This window comes from Zeus faber (assembly GCF_960531495.2).
Source record: "Zeus faber genome assembly, chromosome: 13".
Lineage (NCBI taxonomy): Eukaryota > Metazoa > Chordata > Actinopteri > Zeiformes > Zeidae > Zeus > Zeus faber.
The window spans coordinates 6,633,277-6,650,835 of record NC_137198.1 but is presented as its reverse complement, the minus strand read 5'-3'; the positions used below and the strand labels follow the sequence as shown (position 1 = coordinate 6,650,835).

Sequence of the window (17,559 nt, the reverse complement as noted above, 5' to 3'; positions counted from 1 at the left end):
TGATTTCAATTCGACATTCTACCAGAATATATATTATTTTGACAGATGGAAATCACTTTTGCGGCTCATGTGTAGCGCGCTCCTCTGCCAAAATGAACATTTATTGAGATGATTGGGCTAAAATATTTCCTGGGGTTTCGTCATTTGCATTCCTCCGCAGAAATACATATTTTGGACGGAATTAAGGGATCCTCGTGAGAGTTCCACTCAGCGCCGAGACCCACCGACTCTTCTGACCCCCGCCCATCGCGCATGACGCCAACCCCACCAAACGAACCAAGAGAAGAAATCGAACGTCTCATTTATTTATTTGTATTTATTTTTTTTTGTACCGAGTGACTCGTCAAGAACCGAATCGGCGAAAAGGAGTTGAACCTCTCCGCTACCTTCGCAACCCCGCACCCCGACGCCTCTGATTGGGGTTGCTATGTGAGGGTGTGGCCGCTGGTTGGTTCCCTTTGGTGTCAGTCAGGGACGTGCCCGCCCCCTTTACAAGAATTCCCTGGACGCCCACCTATTGAGGGTGGCAGTGCACGGGTGATGGAAACTAAAGCAATCATGAAATCATTCCCCGGTACAATAAATTAATAGATAGATAGACAGATAGACAGACAGAGAGACAGACAGACAGACAGATAGATAGATAGATAGATAGATAGATAGATAGATAGATAGATAGATAGACAGAGAGACAGAGAGACAGACAGACAGACAGATAGATAGATAGATAGATAGATAGATAGATAGATAGATAGATAGATAGATAGATAGATAGATGAACAGTTCATGATAATAAGAACATTTTGAATTATATGAGAATTGCTTGGAATACTTCGACACTAATCAACGAATAATAACAGAGAAATAATAATAATAATTATTATTATTACTATTATGAATAATAATAATTGAGATTATTATTAATTGTTATTGTAAATAATATGAACAATAATAATAATAATGACAAGACATCTCTCCCTGTGTCGCTGTTTGCGTAATGTGTGTATGTATTGTGTGAATTATTATTATTATTATTATTATTATTATTATATTAACAGAAGTGTAGTAGATCATATTGTGTTCATATCCTATTTTCATCAGGTTATATCATATAATATAGTATTTTATTGTTATTTATCATCCGATTTATGTCATTAAATATTATATTATTATCAGATCGTCGTTATTAGCAGGTTATATTATTTTTTGTATTCTTATACTATTATTATATTAAAATATTTATATTACTATCAGATAAAATGTATATACGGAGATGTCGCTTTGGACAAAGGCGTCTGCTAAATTACATAATGCAACGTAATGTAATGTCGATTGTCTCTGAGGCCACTTGCGCCTCCCTTCGCTCCCCTCGAGTGTTTCTATATATAGAAACTTCGCCCGCAGACATGAATAAAATGGAGAAGAACACCTCGCACACTTGAATTAACAATACATCATCATTCAGTGATAAGCTGTCATGCTTAACTGCATGTCGCACTCAACGTCGGTAACTTCCATTTAATTTATAATATATATATAAATAGGAATCGATATTAACCCTGTTTCGTTTTACGTACTCTGTCTCCGCATGGAGGCAGCTCTCTGTAATTGCGTTTTGAGTTCGACATTTGGAATAATTGCTGAATGTTTAGAATGACCGTTGTTTTGTTATTATTATGATTATTTATTGGTTTTAATATATTTGATTTATAATTATTAACATTGGTGATCAACAAAACGAATATTGAGTAGTTCACTTCCGCATGATCCTTCCTTTAAGGCGTTTCGTAAACTTCAGCGCACCAATCAGCTTACAAGTCCGACAACTCTCAGCCAATGACAGCGGGTCTTCACACCGACAGCCAACCGGCGTCTGGTCCGCCTGCTTCGTCATCCAGGAAGTGAAACAAAGTCACCGATCTGCCTCGTCCCATGTCGGGTGCCGCAGCCAGCTGACAGCTAGCTTCTTCCACTTGACCTCCCTCCCAAAATGGCTGGTGTTCGAGCCCTCGGCGTTCTCTCCAGAATAACGTCAAGGAGATACGCTCCCGTGACAGGTACAAGTTCTGTTTACACGGCACGAACGCCGAAAATAGAAGCCTGGGGCATGAGGATGTCCTCTGAAGCTGAAAGACAGCCTATCTGCTAATTAGCTCGTCAGGCTAAAGCCTAAGGGCTTTAGCCTGACGAGCTACTTAAGCTACTGTTTTTTTTTGGGAGAGTCATTGGATGTAATGTTTTCTGACCCTTTAGCGTTTTTTTTATTTGAACTGGTTGAAACATGGTTTAATCACAGGCATTGATGTGAACTTATCTGCCATTCATTTGACCACCCATGCCTCCGTCTGAAGGAGGCGGGGAATGTAGGTGAGAGGTCAGTCTCCACCACTGTTATTATAGCATGGGCTCGGTGCCTTCTGCCTTCAGGTCATAAAAAGAAAATAAGTTAAACAAAACCCTTCTATTTATATATATATGTATATATATTCACATTATTTCTGGTCATATGCTGTTTTATTTTTGATAATTGATCGGGCAGAGAGTTTCACAACTCATCTTCCATACATTAACCACAAACAAGTGCCTATAATTAGATAAATGACTTTGATGATATTTTGTGTACATGTGACTTAACATCCTTTGTTTTGTTTTTGCAGGAAGCACCTTCCGCACCTTCTCAGTAGCCACTGCCATGCTAGGTAATTTTGTCTGCAGGTTCATTTTGGATTTTCTAAAAAGGTCCTTAAAAGTCATTAAGTCGCCTTGGTTGTGAATGTGTGAGGTCTCAATTTCAACAGAATCATTCTGTCAGTTTTTATTCATCGATTTATCCCTTTTTGTCTGAATGACCCAAGTTTCAGCCAGTCTCAGTCAACATGTCTGATGTTATAAACCCTAAGCTTACCGCTCAACCTAGTACTATACCTAGTACTGCCATTCTATTTAGCCATTTAGCCGCTATACTTACCTCTTAAGAACCCAAGTGTACAAAGAAAATCCTTGTACTTACCTGGCCTCAGTCCTATGGGGGGGAGAAAAAAAAAAAAAATCTAAAAGGTTAGATTTATCCCAATTCATAATTTCTTTTCTATCTGACCTTAAGGCTACTGTTATAATAAAAAAAAAATTTGGAATCATCTCGTGAATAACTTACCCTATGACTACCTCATACTTACCTGTACCAAAATAGCTTGTAAGTATAAAGGCTTTGTACTTACCTGCAGTAATTTATTGAATAAGAGAGATAATTTGTCCAAAGGTCACTCTTAAATTTTGTTTACATTTGTCTGAAAAGGTACTAGAGTTCACTCTGATTCCTGCAGACACCCTGTTATATGTTTTTAACGAAAAGCAACTAAAATGTCATTTACAATTACATTGGATATTATTTGTCTTGTCTCTTTTTAGCACGAACGCATGTGAATTATGAAGTCAACGGGGATGTTGCCGTTGTTCGGATTAATGACCCAAGTTCCAAGGTACAAACAAAATGAGAGAAGCTGACGAGTTGCATTTTTAGCCAATGCAAGGTCAGTTTAAAACCCACTTGTAATTTTGTCCCCAGGTCAACACCCTCTCAGTCCAAATGCAGAAGGAGATGGAAGAAGTTATGAATGAAGTGTGGGCGAATAATGCTATTCAAAGTGCTGTTCTTATCTCCTCCAAGCCTGGCTGCTTCATTGCTGGAGCTGACATTAAGTGAGACACTGTTTCCAATTTTTAATTTCCCTTAACATGATTTCAGATGTACCCGGGCAGGGTTTTTTCAGTATTTAAATTGAAAGTCTTGTACAGGATATCATTCCCAGTGGTCAGCAGCAGCATGAGCGTGAACAATTTCCTCTTTTCCTCACATGAGATGTTATGAAGCAGTGCTGTGTGTAGAATCGCTGTAGTGTAAGTGTTGCTGTTCTTTGCAGCATGATCCAGGCCTGTGGGAGTGCAGAAGAGGTGACCCAGCTTTCTCAGGAAGGGCAGAAGATGTTTGAGAGGATCGAGAAGTCTCCAAAACCCATTGTTGCTGCTATCAATGGTTCCTGCTTAGGAGGGGGGCTTGAGGTGATCACATTCATTCCACCAACCGACTTGTAACTTTGATCTTGCCAAACTATGACACTTTGCCACTGATTTTATTTCTAAAAAAAACATCTAATATTTACTCAAAAAATGTAATTGAACAATATTGACTCATGCTATGGTCTACCATGCTATGGTGCTGTGTGCTAATGCTCACCACGAGAAATGTACCAAACCTCACCAGAAGGAATTCCTCATATTTGTAAATACCCGGTGAAATAAAACTGATTCTGATCATTCCAAGAGGGATTTTCTTTGCCATAATTATTTGTTTTGAATGCATTCTTATTTCATGTAATGATCTCTCTCTCTCTGCGGTGACAACTTAACTCAAAGCTAGGTAAAAGGAAAACATTTAATGTCAAACATGAAATATTGAAATGTCAAACGTTTTAATAATTATTTTTTAATGGGAATTTATCCTTGATCATCTGCCAGAATTTCCCAGATTATGGTTCATGGAAGCTGAGTGTCAGATAATGTGTTGATTTTGCCCTTTTGAGTGTGTTTTTGGCAAAAGATATATGTTGACAATTGTGTTTTTTTGTGCCCTTCAGTTTGCTCTCGCCTGCCAGTACAGAATTGCAACAAAGAGCAAGAAGACCATCCTTGGTACCCCTGAAGTAATGCTGGGTCTTCTACCCGGAGCTGGTGGAACTCAGAGGCTGCCCAAAATGGTAAGTCGTATTTCTGAAAAGCTTTTGTAGTGAATGAACACCTGTAGCCAATGTTAATGTGAATCTGTTATTTTAAAACCTTATGAGACACAGTTCCGCCTGGAGGCCAGTCGGAGATTGCATGCTAAGACGCACATTTTATACACAGCCCTGGATGGAAAAACAGAAAGAAAAAAAATAAAACATAAAATAGACAGTTTAATTAAAAAATAAAATAAACAATCTAGGTCAGTGTTAATATTGGATTATAGTCAAAGTTTAGGGTTCAGATTCGGGTACTGAAGAAGTGAAAATGTGAGTGGGTCTATCCCATCCCTTATACAGCAGCTCTTCGACGGTAATGTTTTGAGAGAGACAGTTACAACCTATATGTACTCAAACCTGCATTCTCTTAAGCTTGATTTGGTGCTGGTCGACAATCGATTAACGTCCCTACTTTTACTGAGTAGCCCCCATAATTATTACCGTAAGGGACTCAACATACCATGCATATCATACAAGATACCGTGTATTAGTGTATGTTGCATATAACAATGTTGTTGTATTCAGGTCGGTCTTCCCAGTGCCTTTGATATGATGCTGACAGGAAGAAATATCCGAGCAGATAAAGCCAAGAAGATGGGCCTGGTCCACCAGCTGGTCGATCCCCTTGGTAAAGTTGTCGCCCTGTTGCTTTGTTAACAATCAGCTCCTTGTGACTAATTGTCTGATGTGGAAAAATAAGAACGGTAATATTAAGAGACTGAGCTATATTTCCTGTAATATGAGCACATCAAGGGCTTTTACAACATGCAGTTGTGGATTGGTGTTGTGCTCAACATTTTGACAAGTCTGATCATCTTTCTCAATAAAACTTTGGTATTGATGCATTTGAAACGATACCTTTACCATTATTTTCCATGTTGTGTTTCAGGGCCTGGGCTGAAGAGCCCGGAGGAAAGAACCATCGAGTACCTTGAGGAAATTGCCGTTGAATGTGCCAGAGGAATCGTCAATAAGAAAATCCCTCTCACCAAAGACAAAGGCATGATGCAGAGTAGGTGGCGCAGCTGACGTGGCTCATTTATCAATCCATTCACATTCATTTGTACTGGTCACCCTTCATACAGCGCCATTGAGGAAAAAGTATTCAGCCCCCAAAACTGTTGGCTTGGTGGATTAAAGATATTTTCCAGGCACTGTAAATTAGGCTACATTATAAAAACATGATGAAATGATATGATGATAAAAAACAATCATTAGGGGAAAAAGTGCCACTTTAAAGCGGGTATATTCTTTCCCCCGTAGAACTCCAAGACTACATCATGAGCTTTGAGATGGTACGGAATCAGATTTACAAAACTGTCCATGGGAAAGTTATGAAGCAGAGTAAGGGGCTTTACCCAGCACCGCTGAAAATCATTGAAGTAAGTTAAATCTCTTTCTTACAATGATTGTTTAGAATACGAATCGAAGGAGTAATCCACTCTGGTTCACTGTCGGATTCTGTGAAGACAAAGTCGTGAATAATCAATGAATTACAATAATAAACCGGTCTCTGATATTGGGGACCTCACTATTACTGTAATTGATCGTTTCAGTTGTAGTAAAAGTACTTATCCGTACACAGTTATTAATGCTAATTGGTATTTTGTATCCTTATATTTGATTGTGTTGTTTTTCTTTTGTTTGTTTTTTTTTCCTTTTACCTTTTAACTTCTATTGTTCTTTGTCATTTTTAAGAGTGTTAAGGCCGGAGTGGAACAGGGCCCCGTTGCAGGATATTTAGCTGAATCTCAGGTAAGACAGAAACACATTGCTGGTCGGTTAACACGTCAATGTGATATTGAAGTACTTAAAATGTCAATTGATTTGCCTATGATTTTTGGTGCAGAATTTTGGTCAGTTGGCAAGAACCTCAGAATCACAGGCTCTCATCGGACTTTATCACGGTCAAGTTGCTTGCAAGAAGAATCGCTTCGGAACGCCCGAGAAAGAAGTAAAGTAAGTCACTCGGGCATTTTCACAACTCGAACAAAAAAAAAATGTGATTGGGTGTTTGATTTTCCTCACGTGCTTCTTTCCATCAGGACGTTGGCCATTTTGGGAGCTGGTCTAATGGGAGCAGGTATCGCCCAGGTGACTGTGGACAAAGGTGTCCACACCGTACTGAAAGACACCACCATGGACGGACTGGGCAGAGGGGAGCAGCAGGTCTACAAAGGGTGTGTTTCTGTTTACAATCAGAATTGCTCTGTGCGTGGAAAAGTGGAAACGGGTGTTTTGTGTGTGTGTGTGTGTGTGTGTGTGTGTGTGTGTGTGCGTGTGCGCGTGTGTCCCCGGGAGGTGAGCTGTTGAATGTTATTTTGTCTGTTTATGCTCTTATTTTTGTTCCATTATAATAGATGACAGACACTAAACACAGAACTTTCCATCCGCTGAGATATAACAAAAAGACATTTGAGCAGAGAGGCTGAAAATAATAAATGAATAAATATTTTCTGAATAAATGTCGTTCAATTTGATGTGATGAAACGTAAGATCATTTAAATTGAGATGATTCAGAAGACCAAAGATGAAAACGATAGTGTTCACAACCGTTCAACTCTTTTTTTTTTTTTTTTTTTTTTTTTTTTTTTTTTTTCTCTCCCCTTGTATCATTGGTTTTGATGTCTATTTATTTCAACAGGCTCAATGACAAGACCAAAAAGAGGAGCATCACGTCCTTTGAGAGAGACTCTGTGTTATCCAACCTGAGCGGCCAGCTGGATTACAGCGGCTTTGAGAAGGCCGACATGGTGATCGAAGCTGTGTTTGAGGACATCAACATCAAGCACAGAGTCTTAAAGGAAGTTGAAGCCGTAAGTTTACCCGAGCAAGGGATCGGCGAGGAAAGATTAAATCTCCATTAAATGGTACAAAAAAAATAAAAAAAGGTACTCTCAATCCCTATGATGGCTCTAAAAAAGTATTTGTTTGCAGGTCACCTCGCCAAACTGCATATTTGCCAGCAACACGTCGGCTCTGCCCATCAAGGAAATTGCTGCTGCGAGCAAAAGACCAGACAAGGTCGGTAACTGACCCACAGCGGCAAGGACGGCTTGTCTCAGCGGCAGGATGTTGATGTGGTGTTTCCCTCTTGTCTGTAGGTCATTGGGATGCACTATTTCTCCCCAGTGGACAAGATGCAGCTCCTGGAGATTATAACCACGGACAAAACCTCTAATGACACCACGGCGTCGGCGGTGGCCGTCGGCCTCAAACAGGGCAAAGTCATCATAGTCGTAGGGGTGAGGGTCCACGTTATATTATAAACATATATCTTCTCAAACTAGCCACTGTGCATTCTAACCACTGTGTGCGCTGTTGATCCTGGCAGGATGGGCCTGGATTCTACACCACAAGGTGCTTGGCTCCCATGTTGGCCGAGGCCGTCAGAGCACTTCAGGTTGGTAGCATCTGGAGGTGAAGCATGCACGTCGACTCATGATAGTGTCAATGTGCTATAGCGTACTTCCATGTCGACCGGGTGATGGTAGTAGATTGTCCATCATATTCATTCAGGTTTGTTTTTCGGATTTTCCTTGTTGAGAAAAAATGAATCTCCTTAGTGCCAACCCACTTCACTTGCCAAAGAGGTTTTTATTTATTATTATTATTTTTTTTTTATTATTATTATTTTTTTTTTATAACTTAGTGCCAACCTGCTTCACTTCCTAAAGAGGTTTTTGTTTTTTTATTATTATTTTCTTTTAAAAGCCTGTCTGTATGGCTGATAGGGAGGTCATGTGGGGTAGGGCCACATTTTGCTTTATTATTAACTTAAAGGCCATGTGGCAATGCGCCTCTGCTATCTATAGTGACTTTACACAGGCACTTCCACGCTGTGATTATGATCGCAAAGTACAATTAAAATAAATTAAAAAAAAAAAAAAAAAAAGTTATTGGTGGTCCTGGCCACTGTTGTGGGATCTGATCCACCTCAATCGACAAGAATATCACAACTTGTTTACGGCTTGTTTTACTTCCAGGAAGGAGTCGGCCCCAAGAAGCTGGACTCCCTCACCACCAGCTTTGGGTTCCCTGTGGGTGCGGCGACGCTGGCTGACGAAGTCGGCATCGACGTCGCCGCCCATGTTGCCGAAGATTTAGGAAAAGCCTTTGGCTCGAGGTTTGGCGGCGGAAACGTTGAGGTTTTGAAAACCATGGTGGACTTGGGATTCAAGGGTACTTGCAAACATATGTAACGATTATAACAAGGACATAATGTGATCAAATATGTACAGTGGATTTGTTGTTGTTTGCGTTGCACATTTTCCACCTTTTTTTGTTTTTCTGAAGGACGCAAGTCGGGAAAGGGTTGCTACGTCTACCAGCCCGGACTCAAAACTAAAGATGTCAACCCAGACATTGATGAAATCCTTGAAAAATACAAAATGACTGCCAACCCTAACGTGTAAGTTAAAAATGTAACCGCCGTACGCTGCATCACTGTTCATCACATATGGTCATTTTCCACTGGACATCTAGTATTGTGGAGTATTTTGCTTTTTAAATACCAACTCCAACCCTGGTCTTTCATCTGTAAATACCGGATGGTTTTCGGAGCCCTTCGGTTCTTACCCATCGGTTCACTTTACAGTGCCACACCACTGAAGCTTTGCACTCACCCGTTTCTTCCCTCCGCCAGTTCGTCGGACTCCGACGTGCAGTACCGCCTGGTGTCCCGCTTTGTCAACGAGGCCGTGCTGTGCCTGCAGGAAGGCATCCTGAACGGCCCCGTGGAGGGGGACATCGGAGCCGTGTTCGGACTGGGCTTCCCTCCGTGCCTTGGAGGTCAGAGTTCATTCTGAGCGACTCGCGTCGTACATGTCTTGACAAAGTATTGGCGGCGGCGGTGTGGATGCCCCCCCCCCCCGACTCACCATGCGGAGGTCACAATACGATGAACATTGAAGACAATATAGCCTACCATGGCCAGTTTTGAGCCTGCGTGTAAATACGTCGTGACTGAGAGAACGTGGGTTGTTCACAACATTAAAAACCTTAGCTTTTTAACTTGGGATGATGATTGACCTCCGTCATTAGGCTGTTGATACTGCAGCGAGGGCTAGGCGAGGGCAAGTGGTTATCTGTAATACTTAAGCAGTCAACTGATTAAAATGCAGAATACAAATTTATAATTAGCGATTAAATCAAATAATCCCTAATCCCTAATCTCGACCCCCACTTGTAAATGTCAGTAGATCCTTCGAAAATGGGTCACGTTTTTGTTTTTTTTGTGTGTGTGTGTGTGTGTGTGTTCCAGGGCCCTTCCGCTTCGTGGACACGTTCGGCGCTGACAAGCTCGTGGAGAAGATGAGGAAATACGAGGAGGTGTACGGAAACCAGTTCACGCCGTGCCAACTCTTACTGGACCACGCAAAAGACTCAAGCAAGAGATTTCACAAGTGAACCGATGCGCCGCGTGCCCGGACGACTCGCCGGGACCCGTGCCGTCGGCCCTTAGAGTGTGCCTAACATTTACACAGGATCAGGACCGGATGCGAACGCGTTCAATATATCGTGTCAGTTTGCTCACGTCTTGAAATAGAGGATATTTTTTGTACCTTGAACATAATCTGTTAATTTTGTGTTTTGTTCTATCATGATTCAGAAGTTGACTGCTGGCGCTTCATTGTCAATAAACACATTGAAAGCGTACACCGAATGTATGTTACATTGTTCCCTAATTGAATTTATTTCTCGTCATCATTAATGAATGTCTTCTAATAAGGATGCACACTTGTATTTTATTCTTTTTCTTTTTACGTAAACTACGCTGGCCTTTGTTTTTCATCGTTTTGGCCGTGATGTACATTTCAGTAAAAATTTAAAACATTTCCCATCGACTCTTCAGAGCCATCCTCCGAATGTGTTAATTGGGGCGTAATTCTTGAGCCTACGTCAGCGCTGTCTCCCGTTCCCATTGGTCGTGCGGGTCACGTGTCTGATTTCCATTGTCCGCAGAGCAGGGCGTGTGCGGCGGGGGTGGGATTGGCCGGTGGTGGGGCGGGTGGAGGTGGGTGGGTGCAGGTTGTTTATGTTTTTGGTCCCCTCCCCTCCCCTCCCCTCACCCGTGCAGGCTGGTCTCATCCCTCCGCATCCTTTTGTGGGAAATAATGTCTTGTCGCAGGCTGGTTAAAGGATGGAGGAGGTGTGATGAGAGGGAGTGGAGCATCCGAACGCTGACCCGCCTGGGTGGAGAAGAGAACACGCACTGAGGATAATAAAAAAATAAAAAATGTCCAAAGCCAAAAATGCCGAGGCGGTCAGGGTGGTGGTCCGCTGCCGACCGCCCAACAGGAGAGAAGGGGGGCCGGGGTGTGACACCATTGTGGAAGTGGACGGTAAACTGGGCCAGATGACCGTTCGCAACCCCAACGCGCCGCCCGACGATCCGGCGAAGACCTTCACCTTCGACTCGGTGTTCGACCGGAGCTCCAGGCAGGGCGACGTGTACGACGACGCGGTGAGGCCCCTGGTGGAGGCGGTGCTCCGCGGCTTCAACGGGACCGTCTTCGCCTACGGGCAGACCGGGACCGGCAAGACCTACACCATGCAGGGAGACCCGGGCGACCCCGACGGGCGGGGCGTCATCCCCAACTCCTTCCAGCACATCTTCACGCACATCTCCAGGACCCAGAACCAGAAGTACCTGGTGCGGGCCTCCTACCTGGAGATCTACCGGGAGGAGATCCGGGACCTGCTGTGCAAGGACAACAGCAAGAAACTAGAGCTGAAGGAGAACCCGGAGTGCGGGGTCCACGTCAGGGGCCTGTCCTCCGTCGTCACCAAGGACGCCGCGGAGATCGGGCATGTGATGGATGTGGGGAACCAGTCCAGGTCGGTGGGCTTCACCAACATGAACGAGCGCAGCTCCCGGTCCCACGCCATCTTTGTGGTCACGGTGGAGTGCAGCGAGCCGGGCCCGGACGGAGAGGACCACATCCGAGTCGGGAAGCTCAACATGGTGGACCTGGCCGGCTCCGAGCGCCAGAGCCGGACCGGTGCCGCCGGGGAGCGGCTGAGGGAAGCGGCCAAGATCAACCTCTCCCTCTCGGCCCTGGGGAACGTCATCTCGGCCCTGGCGGACGGGAGGAGCACCCACGTCCCCTACCGGGACTCCAAGCTGACCCGCCTGCTCCAGGATTCCCTGGGCGGCAACGCGAAGACCGTGATGGTCGCCACCGTGGGCCCGTCCCCCAGGGACCACGACGAGACCCTGACCACGCTGAGGTACGCCAGCCGGGCCAAGAACATCAAGAACAAGCCCCGCATCAACGAGGACCCCAAGGACGCCCTGCTGAGGGGCTTCCAGGAGGAGATCTCCCGCCTGAAGGCCCAGCTGGAGGAGAGGGTCCTGGCCGCCAAGGAGAGGAGGAGGCGGAGGAGGAGGGACAGCAAGAGGTGGAGCATGAAGAGCATGGCCAGCATGGAGGAGGCGTTCAAGGAGAGGGATGCGGAGCTGTGGAAGGCCCTGGATGAGGCCGTGGCGGGTCACGGGCCCAAGGATGGAGACGTCCTCAGGTTTGGGAACCAGGGATGCACCAAGAAGATGAACGAACAGGAGGAGAACGAGAAAGCCATGGAGGATGTGCAGAAGGAGCAGGAGGCCATGGAGAAGATCATTGAGAAATACAAGGTATCCTTAAGTTTAAAAAAAAAAGAGTATATTTGTGGTCAATTAAAAACATACATACTTAGTGTGTTAGATCTTGTATTAAAGATGTACTTAAATATATAAAAATGTATTTCATGTATTTTCTTGGTACTTTTGGCAAAAAAAAAATCCTACACTTTATTAAAATAATCCAATTACGAACATTTAAAGCCCCGCAAATCACTTGTGAACTGTGTGGTATCAACAGAACAAAAGATTTTCATTATGCATAATTTATTGCGTAATGTCTGTGTTATTATAGGCTATGGAGAGCAAACTGCTAGTTGGGGGAAAGACCATTATCGATCACACAAATGAACAACAAAAGATGCTGGAACTGAAGAGGCACGAAATTTCGGAGCAGGTAATCGCGGTCACATTGACAGGTTGTTGTTATAGTCCTGCTGGAGACGTTGGTCCCGTGATGTATCATCTTTCAGATTCTGTAGACCCGTGGAAATGATGTCGAACGTGTTATTTCTTTACTATCGACTGAGACGAGATATGAGATGCGTTCTTTCCCGAGGTGACCCGACTGTCGTGTCCAAAAACAAAAAAAAACAGACAGAAGGATGACTTGTTCTGGACGGTGCCGCTGATAACAGTCGCCGGGCCCTTAATGTGATCTTACAGATAAGGCGGGAGAGAGAGATCCAGCAGCAGATGATGTTGCAGGACGAGGAGACGCTGGAAATGAAGGAGACGTTTTCCTCCCTGCAGCAGGAGGTGGAAATCAAGACCAAGAAGCTGAAAAGGGTTAGATGTCTCACTCCCCTCCCCTCCCCTCTCCTCCCTCGCACGCACGCACGCACACACGCACACACACGCGCACACACACACACACACTGTACCCTCAGAAATCAAAATCACTTGAATTTATCACACACCAGGGGTCATCCAATCGATATTGCCAGGGGTCCGATTTTTACCCGCTCGCAAACCTTGTTTCGTGGGGTGATCAGTGACGACAACAACATCATATGCCCCTGATCAGCCTCTGTCCGTCTCTTCCCCGACAGCTGTATGCCAAGCTGCAGCTGGTGAGGGCCGAGACCGGGGACGTTATTGATGAGCACATCATAACCAGACAGGAGCTGGAACAGACACAGAATGAACTCACCAGGGAACTTAAGTACAAGTGAGTGGGCTGTCACACACGTGAACATGTGAACCGTGCACGATGCGATGTGAAATTTAAAATGGAATGGATTGCACTAGAGTTAGCGTCAAGGTACAGTCACAATACATACGACATAATACAGTAGAAAATAAACTACAATACACGAGAAAAAAATAGTGCAAGTAAAACCATACAAGATGGATGGGCTTAAAATCTCGGAAGCTTTCCAACGTCGGAGCGGAGGGAACGTTCGAAACCCTATATCGTTAATATGCACCTCCAATGGAATGGGATTCCGCTTTGTGTATTTTGTCACCTGTGTATTTTTGCTGCGTACCGCAGATATCTTTTGATCGAGAACTTCATACCCCCGGAGGAAAAGAACAAGATAATGAACAGACTGCACTTCGACAGCGAGGAGGAACAGTGGAGGTTCCAACCCGTCATTCCATCAGACTGGTCAGCTCATAGTCCCACTGAATTCACCGCGCTTTGACACGCGTGTAGCTTCAGGCTTCCTGATTTCAAACAGTAAATCACCTCTGACTTCATTGCAACTGTTTATCTTTTTTTGCAGTGCACCCGCTCAGGTCAGGAGAAGGCCTTCCTCAGTCGTGGGATACAAGCGACCAATCAGCCAATATGCAAAAATAGCTGTTGCCACGGCAACAGGGGCCCCATCTAGATACCAGGTCAGCGTATGGGCCGTTCATCAGGACATTTTCCGACACAAAAAGGAGGAATAACCAACCACTCATTTAAATCCTAATCGGTTTGTTCTTTGTTTTCCCAGGCTGAGAATATCATGCTGCTGGAGTTGGACATGACTCCACCAACTATGTTTACCTTGAACCTTAACGGATCACACCTCGAGAGGGCATTCTCTCCACGGCCAATGCGGGATCTTCTAGCGAATGTTCCTTTCAGGGAGAGAACCACCGCATCGCGGGTCCGAAAATCACGTTCCTGGTGAGGTGAAATGTTCAAAGGGGGACCTGAGACTCTAATACTGTAATACCAGAGATATTATGGCGCCCGCATTCGGGGTCACTGAGTGAGATGCAGAACACAGTTCAACCCCTGCTCTCATATGTGTAAATGTCACGTAGTAATGGCGATCGAATATGTGTTCTCACCGTGCAGGTACCAGGCTCCACAAGCACCGCGCGTCTCCTCGTCCTCATCCTCCAGCTCCCTGATGTCAGAGTCTCCGTGCCTCGCCAACCCTCCGAGACAGAGGCCGTCCTCCGCTGCCTATCACCCGCTGGGAGGTGCCGCTCACACCCCTCCCCCCGATGTCTAAAAGCTCTCAAAGATCTCTAAGCTCTCACTGGCCTTAGTTCTAAGTGGCTCTATCTGCCAAGCAGCATCCAGTAGGAATGTAGATCAGTCGTTGTTCAATATCTCTTCATTTGAAACTGATCTTGAGTCCAGCCATTTGGATTTTTGATTTAGCACAGTCAGCATGTTTCGGTGTAAGATAAACTTTATTTTGTTATTTATTTATTTATTTATTTTTTTAAACACACGTCTGTTGAGGTCTCGAAAGTCGACCTTCTCGATTTGCCTGTTTTGGTTTTTTGTTTTGTCGTGTCGTCCCCCCCCCCCCCCCCCCCAAAGTTGCCTCCACCACACAGCCTGTGTTGGACTACCGTGGCCTCTGGAAATAGCACAGCCAAAAAGATTCTGACAAGGAGCATACTTTAAAATAGTGCCACACACCACAGCAGGTCACGAGGAACATATTTTTGGGGAGGCTTCAAGTTATTTCATTGCGTCTTTTTCCATGTTAGAATGTTAGTGGTCACTGGATATTTAAAAAATTATCCAACATTTTCCGAAAAATAATGATCATGCCATAATATTAAAGGGGACCTATTATGCTCCTTTTTACACCTATACCTATACACCTTTAAACATATTTTAGAGTTTTTTTGCTTGTGACATGCCTCTAAACCCGGACTATTCCAAAACGGGCTGTTTCAGTGTGTGTAGCTTTGATTGCAACGAGCAGCCAAGACCCTAATTCTGAGCCAATGGGGTTTAAGCACAAGTTCCGGGTTCTGTGAGCCAATGGGTTATGAGCTTAGCTCTGGGCTCCGTTTTATTTACTCTGTACATTTCACTGATTTCACCTTATCAGTACACTAAAATCTATTTCTGTACAAATTTAGGCGAGAAATAAGCAATCCAGTTGCTGAATCTTCACTCATATTAGATCTACAAGGCCTCATTTAAAAGTTAGTTCCGACTTTGGTTGCGTGCTCCAAGCTTTTGGGAGACGGACACCGCGATGCACCGGTAATCTCGCACGCGGGAATTTTTTGTTTAATATAAACGTTGGAAAGTCAAATAAAATAAACAAAATAAATACATCAACAATAAAAACACACAATTTTTATTGGTTTTGTTTGGAGAAACGCACAGTAGATGGGATGGAGCTGATGACCATATAAAGAAATCCGTGACGAGCTGACGTCAGCTCGCGCAGAGTCGAAAAACACCTTTGGAAACGGAGCGTTCAGAGAGGTCGGAAACCTGAGTCTGAACCTTGTCATCAGTTTACCTCATTTTTTGACACTTTGGCCACGTCTAATATGACCATCCCACATTATAACGTCATATACCGTAAATATGACAGAAGAGAAGGAAACGCATAATAGGTCCCTTTTAAGCAACGCTCCCGGTAAGGGGTTGTCCCAGACATTTTTTCTAAATGTATTTATTTAACCAGGTGAAGTCCCACTGGGTTCAAGATCTCTTTCTATGGGAGTCCTGGCCATATACAATACGTCAATACTGCAAGTGTAAAAGACAGGCAGAGGGAACAGGATCTTGCCTGAGGAGGCAATTACAAATTAGGCAAAGGCAGAAGAAAATAAATATGAATGATATGAAAAATGAATTATTGCTTTAAGTCCCTTCTTATTGCTAAGTTATTTGTGAGCCAAATATTGAATGACTACCGCAATGCTCTATCGATGGGTTGCCTTACTTTCTTATGGTTGTATTATTGTGCAAAAATTCATTTGCTTACACATCAAAATAAAGTGAATAAAATGTGATTGGCTTATTTGGTGCTTTTTGTTTGGTTTACCACTGTTGTGGTTGGGATCCTCTGGGTTTTTCATGTCGTAATTGTTTATTACATATAATTTAAATTAGCCATTACATGTAATTCTGATTAGTTATGTCATTCTAATAAGTTATTACATGTTAATCCAATTAGTTATTATATGTGGTTATAATTAGTAATTACATGTAATTGTAATTAGTTATTACATGTAATTGTAAGTAGGTATTACATGTAATTGTAATTAGTTATTACATGTAATTGTAAGTAGTTATTACATGTAATCGTAATTAGTTATTACATGTAATTGTAAGTAGTTATTACATGTAATTGTAAGTAGTTATTACATGTAGTCGTAAGTAGTTATTACATGTAATCGTGAGTAGTTATTACATGTAATTGTAATTAGTTATTACATGTAATCGTAAGTAGTTGTTACATGTAATCGTAATTAGTTATTACATGTAATCGTAATTAGTTATTACATGTAATTGTATGTAGTTATTACATGTAATTGTAAGTAGTTGTTACATGTAATCGTAAGTGGTTATTACATGTAATCGTAATTAGTTATTACATGTAATTGTAAGTAGTTATTACATGTAATCGTAATTAGTTATTACATGTAATTGTAAGTAGTTGTTACATGTAATTGTAAGTAGTTGTTACATGTAATCGTAAGTGGTTATTACATGTAATCGTAATTAGTTATTACATGTAATTGTAAGTAGTTATTACATGTAATCGTAATTAGTTATTACATGTAATTGTAAGTAGTTATTACATGTAATCGTAATTAGTTATTACATGTAATTGTAAGTAGTTATTACATGTAGTTGTAAGTAGTTATTACATGTAATCGTAATTAGTTATTACATGTAATTGTAAGTGGTTATTACATGTAATTGTAAGTAGTTATTATCTGCAGGTG

General features: G+C 42.9%; 2 protein-coding genes across 2 annotated transcripts; both read left to right on the top strand.

Moving 5' to 3' along the window:
* The first annotated feature begins 1,911 nt into the window (after window positions 1–1,911).
* hadhab (hydroxyacyl-CoA dehydrogenase trifunctional multienzyme complex subunit alpha b) lies at window positions 1,912–10,436 on the top strand. The gene is made up of 20 exons (XM_080012117.1): window positions 1,912–2,057; window positions 2,658–2,699; window positions 3,409–3,479; window positions 3,566–3,699; window positions 3,921–4,059; window positions 4,635–4,754; window positions 5,304–5,406; window positions 5,668–5,790; window positions 6,042–6,160; window positions 6,477–6,533; window positions 6,628–6,737; window positions 6,824–6,958; window positions 7,423–7,594; window positions 7,716–7,802; window positions 7,883–8,023; window positions 8,113–8,181; window positions 8,765–8,960; window positions 9,075–9,189; window positions 9,424–9,569; window positions 10,042–10,436. The coding sequence occupies exons 1-20, from the start codon at window positions 1,991–1,993 to the stop codon at window positions 10,185–10,187; spliced, it is 2,292 nt and encodes a 763-aa protein (XP_079868243.1). The 5' UTR covers window positions 1,912–1,990; the 3' UTR covers window positions 10,188–10,436.
* A 580-nt stretch (window positions 10,437–11,016) lies between these two features.
* On the top strand, window positions 11,017–14,858 carry kif3cb (kinesin family member 3Cb; the record flags this gene model as incomplete). Its single annotated transcript, XM_080012726.1, has 8 exons — window positions 11,017–12,417; window positions 12,698–12,799; window positions 13,069–13,191; window positions 13,455–13,573; window positions 13,898–14,014; window positions 14,133–14,247; window positions 14,349–14,524; window positions 14,699–14,858. The coding sequence occupies 8 exons, from the start codon at window positions 11,017–11,019 to the stop codon at window positions 14,856–14,858; spliced, it is 2,313 nt and encodes a 770-aa protein (XP_079868852.1).
* Window positions 14,859–17,559: the final 2,701 nt, after the last annotated feature.

What these genes read in the sequence shown, in the direction of transcription:
- hadhab (XM_080012117.1), top strand. Translation starts at nt 1,991, where the DNA reads ATGGCTGGTGTTCGAGCCCTCGGCGTTCTCTCCAGAATAACGTCAAGG. An exon ending in GATATTTAGCTGAATCTCAG is followed by an intron (nt 6,534 to 6,627) that starts GTAAGACAGAAA and finishes TTTTTGGTGCAG; the next exon opens with AATTTTGGTCAGTTGGCAAG. An exon ending in AAGTCATCATAGTCGTAGGG is followed by an intron (nt 8,024 to 8,112) that starts GTGAGGGTCCAC and finishes TGATCCTGGCAG; the next exon opens with GATGGGCCTGGATTCTACAC.